Genomic DNA, 7,500 nt, shown 5'->3' on the forward strand with positions numbered 1-7,500 from the left:
TAACGGTGGATATGATGCATTTTATTAATTTCTAATGATTTTTTTGTATTTAAATTAGCCTTCGAACACTTTAATATTACAAGGCAGTCTTTCATTTATTCTTTATTTTGGTGGGCTTTTGAAACCTCACACTTGCATCATGACTAAGTAAATTATTCACGCGTCTTTCTTCTTCAAGTCTTCCCAACAAGTTCTAACTTCACCAAAAGTGCAATTGCAACAGGCCCAAGCCCCCTACAGGCCTAGCAAAGATAGAAAAGGGCGAGGGTCCCGAGTCCTAGTTGCAGGGCGGAGGGCGGTGCAGCGGCCAACATGGCAGCCACTAATGTTTGTGTGAATGACAGAGGGAACGGACTCGAGTGACAGGGGACTTCTGGGTTTTCGTGCCTATTAGTGGTCTTATATACGTTAAATGTATGTATTGATGTTATATACGGAAAATATCAGGTATTTTTCTGATTCAGTGTTTGTGCGAGTCCCGAGCAGCGTCGAGGGAAATCCGTGAGATCTTTCCACTTGTGCATTGCCAAGCACAATCCCGGAGTTAATGCACTGTTTTGGTGATCTGTCCAAGACTTCTCCAGGACATCGGCTGAGGAATGATCCTTCAGTATGGATGAGAAGTAAGTAGAGCCCAGGAGGCAGAAAAGTGGACATTGAAGTGTATTGTTTACGTGGGGTGTGTCACCCTGACCTCCCCACTGGCGACGTTTTTCACTCTTTTCGGCTATTTGGCTCCTGTAGGAAAAGCCCTGACTCACAGGGCACGGGCTCTCGTCGCCACTTGCCAGGCCAGTTGGGTTCCAAGACAAATCCAGCAAAAAACTTTATTAAAATTCGCAGATTCGTGAAAAGTGACTGGGGTTGCCAGTTGCCCTTTTTTGTGGCTGATGACCTGTTGAATGATTTTTTTACGACTTCCATTCAGCCCTAGTTTCTTGGTTGACAGTCGGTCTCGTGGGCGATTTTTAGGCCTAGGGGACAGGAGCAGTGGGAAAGGCAAGCAGCCGAAAGGAGAGAAAAGGCAAGCATTTGGAGGAATTCTTGGCTGCCTGAGTCAAGTGCTTGAGTCACTCCTCAGGCAGGATCTTAACCTTGTTTCAGGATACAAGTCCTGCTGTCAGGGACTTTGGGGGGAGGAGGGGCCTCTGGGGCATTGTGCTTGACTGCTTGTTAACTCAGAGGCACTCATTGGTTATGCAGAGAGGGTTTTTGCCTTTCTGAAAAGTTATTTAGGCCTCAAATGTTACACAAGAAGTGCTTCAATCAGATCACCAGGAAGCTAAAGTTGTCGGATCCTCGACTAAGAATTCTGCTTGGTAGGAATAAATTGTGGAAGTGGAAGCTATCAACTCTCATTGGGTTGTAGTGTTGTTATTCTAGGTTGTTTTGAAATAGTGTTAAAGATGAATGTAAAATTAAGCTGATGTGTTTTAAAATAATTGTAAATGAATGTTAATTCCTTGTCAGATAATCTGAAGGTTGACTTTAGAAAATTTTCACCGGTCCATAGTACATATTTTCCCTAGGAAACTTTGTACTCCCAGAGTGTTTGTGAACTTACAGATAAAGTGCTAATTATTTTAGTATTTATAATGCATTTTAGACATGATTAAGATAATAATATCCAAAAACCATAGTGCAAAAGTAACGCCAGCAATAATGAGAGTTGGTAAGGCAAACTTGCAATGTTTCATGCTCATAAGAACACTGCATTGCTTCAGTAAAGTACAAAGTTTCATTATTACCATGAAAAGGATTAGACTCAGATATTAAAACTCTTTGTTGATAAGGTAGAAGACAAATTCTCAATAATTGATCCTGTAAAGTTGAAACAAAATGTACACCATCATTCATGATATTTTATTGTTAGATGATATTTAGAAGCCAAGAAATCAGCTCAGTCTATACATTTTCATGTTCCAAAGAGATAAACGATATATTTGTTACATTATTGATGAATTTGTATGTTACATTATCAAGTTACACTTTAAAGGTTTTCATATATGAGTAATCTGCTACTTAAATTACCATGAATGTGACAAAGTACATTAAGAAAGTCTTTATCAGTGAGGGTATATTTAATGTCTGATAATGCGGCAGATTTTAAAGAGCATAGAAGTTGCACATCTGGAAAGAAGATTGTTCATAATGATGAGTGTAGTAATTTAATGTTTTTATGACGTATTTTGTTTTGTAGCTTATTGTTTTGATTAGATGAATATGATTCTGACATTAAGAATTAAGTATTATTTAGAATCAATGGAAACATCTAGTAAAAGTTGTTTCAGATTTTATGATAAATTGGTTGAGGTTAGGTAGAAGTATCTAGAACCAAATGAAGTCATAGTGGAGTGTGTATAGATAAATGTGCTAGAAATAATTATATGTTTGTTAATATATTAAATAGCCTACAAGTGAATGTTTACAGTATAGGCCCAATGGCTATAAAGACGAAGATTTTTTCAACTAATTATAGTGGACAAGGTATATCCAAATAGACTGGAAACTTTCTGTGATGAATGGTATACACCCTGAAGTCTAACGTAGATGGTGGAGCATAGTCAGGCATTTGCTACAGCCTCTATGCTTTTCTTACCACCAAAAAGAACAAATTTCCTTCCTTTATGTAATAGGGCTGGGCAGCTTGATCTACAAGTTCTGTCTTCCAAGATTATGTGGTAGGGTTTTTGTTGGGTTTGTTGTATTGACAACATTTTCTGAAATAAGGCCTGTGTGATATCTAACATGTTTTGTGCAGAATAATGTGTAATTGTCCTGATTAGTACTGCATTGGAAAGTGTCTTGTCTTTTCTGCTTTACCTCTGACTCTGAAAAAGACTAACAAACTTCCTACACAGAGTTCTTTTTAGGAACTGTTTCATGATTTTATTTGAGAGTAGATTGTCAGAGAGGTGACCCCCCCCCACCCCAATATATATGGTAATGGTTTGTTGTGTAGGAGCACATAGGTGTCAGTATAGTCATCCTGTTTAATATCAGGTTGTGGTGTCATCTTTCATATTTGTAGAATGATTTCTATTGCACTGAGTGTCATTTCATTTTTCTGTATCTTTTTTTTAGTCCTTTTCTGGACAGTCCACATATGAGGAAAGATTAGTTAATCAAAATAGAAACATTTCCAGTATCTTAAATCTTGCTGTGTGACTGTAAAACTTGCTCCTACTAAAAGTTATCATGTCTTAGTCATTTTCGCATATTTTGGAATCATATTTTCTTGTGTGCTCAGAGGAATTATATATTTTTTTAATATATTTTCATGGCATGTATATAGCCTGCATAGTATTGCCATCATAACAACCAAATTAAGTTTTGTGGTTAGTTTTCCATTTTTTGAGCATATTTCTTGAGAATTGATATCCCCTGATGTTTTATGAAGGGTTAAGTTCACCTTAAACATTCCTGGGGAATAGTCTGCCTTTTATAATCCACTTTCACATCTGTCCTGTATGCCTTACTTTCAGGTTTTAGATAATACTTATTAAAAGGTAAAGATAAGATGTAACATAATTGTTAACAAACAGTTTCTCTTTTTAACTTGTTATAGAATAATGATCAGATAGTATTGTATAACCAACAGAATAACAAATGTCTTATGAAAGTAATTAAACATAGAATCTATTTAAAAGATAATGAACTTAAAAGAGCAGTAGATACAGAAATTGAAGACGAATGTCAGATATCAAGCTTGTCAAAACTAAAGAGGGGACCGCTTTGACCTTTTTTTTTTGGGGGGGGGGGTTATGTGGCAAGTAAGATTTGAAGTAATCCAAATAATTGATCCAACTATTGTTCTGTAGGAAAACACTAACAGTATGATATGCATAATTGTGTTAGAAAAGCAGCGAATTGAAGTTTTACTAAGAATTTTTATGGATGGTACTTGGATCTCCTAAAAACTACCTAACTAGACCTAATTTTTTCCTTGAAACATTCATAGCATTTCTGACTGCCCCCTCCTAATACCTTACTTGTTGGTGGGGTGGGATGGCTTAGGAGATGGAGACAGGTGCCCAATGTAGGGATTGCCCCTACCTTGGACTTCAGCCCTCGCTTAAACTAATTTCTTTTGGTCTTTGCTTCTCCTCCTTTCCTCTGCCATATCTTCTTGATCCCCATCTTCTGTCCCATTTCTCTCATGTGAGAGCCGTTCTGAAATGATGAAAGGCTGGCTTCATGTCAGTCATGAACGGTCTCTGGGAGCCATGGGCACGATATTCCCTTGGTTAACCACTAGCTGCCGGGTGGCATGTATATACATGCCAAGGCTGATGTGGACTGAAAAATGGTTGGCATCGTATCATGACCATTCCTGCACCATTGGCTTGTTGGACAGAGTTTGTTTTTCTCCGATAGTAGCTGGTTCATTTATATGGTAAAGATTCTATCCAATAGCACGAATAATGAAGGTAAACCTTCAAAATTATAATATTTTTTATAAATTATAGCAAAATAAAAGCTTTTAGGTGCCAAATGTTGCTTGCAATCTACTTAACAAGCTGGGCACAATGCACACCAACAATCCCATTATTATGTCCACTTGCCAAACTTTTTTACCCGGTGGCATTGGATTAATTGCCCTTACCCCTTATGAGGACCCTGAGGGGTAGACCATTTCTTTTCCCCATTTTATTCAGGTTCACCATGGCTTATAATCAGGATTCTTTACCCTTAATAGGGGCATTAAGGCTTATCCCTTCATCAGGTTGCCTGTCTGATTTTGATTTTGATGGTTTTCCAACCCCTGCTCCTCCTCTGACCACCGGTCCGACCACTGATACTAATGTCCTCTCCTTGATGTTTACTGACAACTCTTATCTATTCTGAATCACTCACCCAGGTTGTTACTCAGCCTCCAGTATGCACCTCTTCCTCTCTCTCAACATTCTCTACTCCATCTTCTTCAATGTCTACCGCCTCTTCCCTTATAATCACTTTTCATCATTATTGCCCCCCCCCCCCCCCCCCACAGAACTACTCCACTCTACACCATCCCATTTTCCTCTTGCCCCCTTGTCCTTCTACTGCCTCTGCAAACCTTTAGAGTACTCTTTTGGCCTAGCCAAGTAGGATCGATTCTTTGTGATTTCCCTCCAAACCCCCTACTCTCAGAATACCCTTCTCTTTCAACAGTGCCTCCAAAGACAAGTAGGCAAAATTACCTTTTGCAGTCGCTCCGATCGTTCACTCCTAGTCACAGTTACATCAGAATCCTAAGCTTGTGCAAAGTGCCTTACAACTGAGCCAGCTGTGATGACACCCATAAATTGTAACTTATTTTATAGGAGCTGCCCTGCCTATAAGCTCAAATATGAAGTAGCAGTTCTCAGATTCAAACTAAGCCTCACTCTACTTGAGCCTAGATAGGAATCACTTGCTCTGCAACCCTGTCATCTCTATAAGATGTTTCTGCACCTCCCCCAGTATCTCTTCCCACTACTGTGAAGCATCCTCTATTCTCCCTGTCCCCCAGTCAAATCCCTTTTTCATTCTAAATCCAGATACTCAAATCTCTACTACTTCTCCGATACTTACCCTTCCTCCTCCTCACTTTATGCATCACACCAGACAACCTAAACGTTTTACTCCATCTTTGCCTTCCACACCCTCTCCCTTTTCTCTGCTCCTCAAACATCTATCCCCACTTTTCCTCCTCACAAGAGATCCTTTGTTTCTCAGATCTACCTATCTCCTCCATGTACACCATTCCTGGATACTCATGTGAATCCCTTCTGTCGCAACAGTATCTTCCTCCAGATTCCTCCCCTCCTGATGCTCTTCCTGATACTTTACCTCCTACCCCAGTTCCCTTATCTCATTCCCCAAACTCCTCTCCTTCTACTTCTTGTATAACCTGTTGATTATTTCATAACAACTCTTTTACCAGTTTTTCCTTATCATACTATCCTATGACACTATAACCTTTGACATTTAACACTATACTAGTTGTTAACTCATTTACCCTTTTCACCACAATACTTTACCATAGTGTTATATGACCTCAGAGGTCTAATCCATTATTTGTTTCAGCCATTAATCAATAAACATCTCTGACTGCCAAAATGAGGATGGCCATTTCTGTGGCATGATTTGTTTTATTTGAATAGTTGTTTGAAAGAGTATAGATATCATGAATGTTAAATCAGTGTTGGTACGCTGTTATTAAAAATTGAAATAAATGTGTGAAGGGAGTATCGAAACACACCTTCCTTCAGACCATAGCTGTCTTCTATCATCTCTACAAGTTGAGGATAGATGGTGCAGTGTTGTTTAGGATATATTGTAGCTATAGGAAATAATTAATGAAAAAATAACAATACTTTTTTTTTTATAAAAGAAGCTTGTTGAAATTATATATAGATAAGAAGAAAACACTGTATCCTTAGAATTATTAAAGTGAGTTATTAAACAAAACTATGGTAGTTAGAAGTACATAACTAAAGGAAAAATGACTTATGTCACAGATGATAAAGTTAGGCAATGGTAATCATTGATAAGTTGTAAAACCTTTAATTAGTAATCATTATGTAAATTCTCATGGGCAGTGTACTAATACATGTGAGAATTTCATTATTATTATTATTTTAGATCATCCATGGACATGTGTGGGCCTTGCATATGCATTCAAGATATGCAGTATCCTCTTTTGATATCTAATGCTTTTAAAACATATGACATGTAGTTAAAATAATTCAAATTAATTAAGAAGTGAACTATATATTGTTACTGTAATCCCAGACAAAGCTTTCAATTTTTTATATACATTTGAATATTTGTTTAATGAATTTTAATATTTTTATTAACATTTTACAAATAATGATATACATATATCACTATAAGAATGCAATATATTGTTTATTTGTTTAAAGTCAGCATATTTTGGGGTGACTTTTTAATCTCTTATAATATTTTTTTCATGATATTGCAGTGGTTTTCAACTTCTTCTTTTTTGACATCTTCATAGCTAGAGAACATTTTCTTATGAATGAAATAGTGATTATATAACTATAAGATTTGCAATATTTCAGAGAGACTTGTCCATTGGTGCCTTAACCTGACAGACTAGGTTTTATATCAGCATTAAAGTATAACATTATATCCTTTAGGAATTATTGTGTTGAATATACAAAATAGTCTCTTTACACTATATATAAGTGAGGTATTGTATTCTTTGTAGTAATATGTGGTGGTGAAATGAAAGTGAGCTGGAAGGAAATAGGGTAAACTACCAGTGCACCTTTTTATTTGACTGTCAGGTGTTACTCCTTGCCAAACTAAATATTTTCTCAGCTTATGTAGACTTTATATGCATCTGCTATCATGTTTTTTTTGTTTTGAGGCAGTGCATGCTGTGAATATGACAATGCTTTGCTCCCTTCTCCTCTCCTCCCTTCCCCCCTTTCCTATTGGTTGGTTCTAGATTTGTTATATATACAAGTTATATTAATTTTGCATGAAAGCAATTATTAAATAACTTAA

At 37.0% G+C, this 7,500-nt stretch overlaps 2 protein-coding genes across 18 annotated transcripts in view; one reads left to right on the forward strand and one right to left on the reverse strand.

Moving 5' to 3' along the window:
* Nucleotides 1–7,500, reverse strand: part of LOC113818239 (guanine nucleotide exchange protein SMCR8) — a 41,780-nt gene that overhangs the window by 28,165 nt on the left and 6,115 nt on the right. The gene's annotated exons all lie outside the window — the stretch shown is intronic.
* The window catches only part of RhoGEF2 (Rho guanine nucleotide exchange factor 2), a gene marked incomplete in the record, with an annotated part of 241,503 nt that continues 234,293 nt past the window's right edge, over nt 291–7,500 (forward strand). The window contains 1 exon segment of the mRNA XM_070144706.1: nt 291–623. Within this exon segment, the coding sequence (XP_070000807.1) occupies nt 613–623 (11 nt within the window).

The sequence above is a fragment of the Penaeus vannamei genome, chromosome 32 (genome assembly GCF_042767895.1).
Source record: "Penaeus vannamei isolate JL-2024 chromosome 32, ASM4276789v1, whole genome shotgun sequence".
Lineage (NCBI taxonomy): Eukaryota > Metazoa > Arthropoda > Malacostraca > Decapoda > Penaeidae > Penaeus > Penaeus vannamei.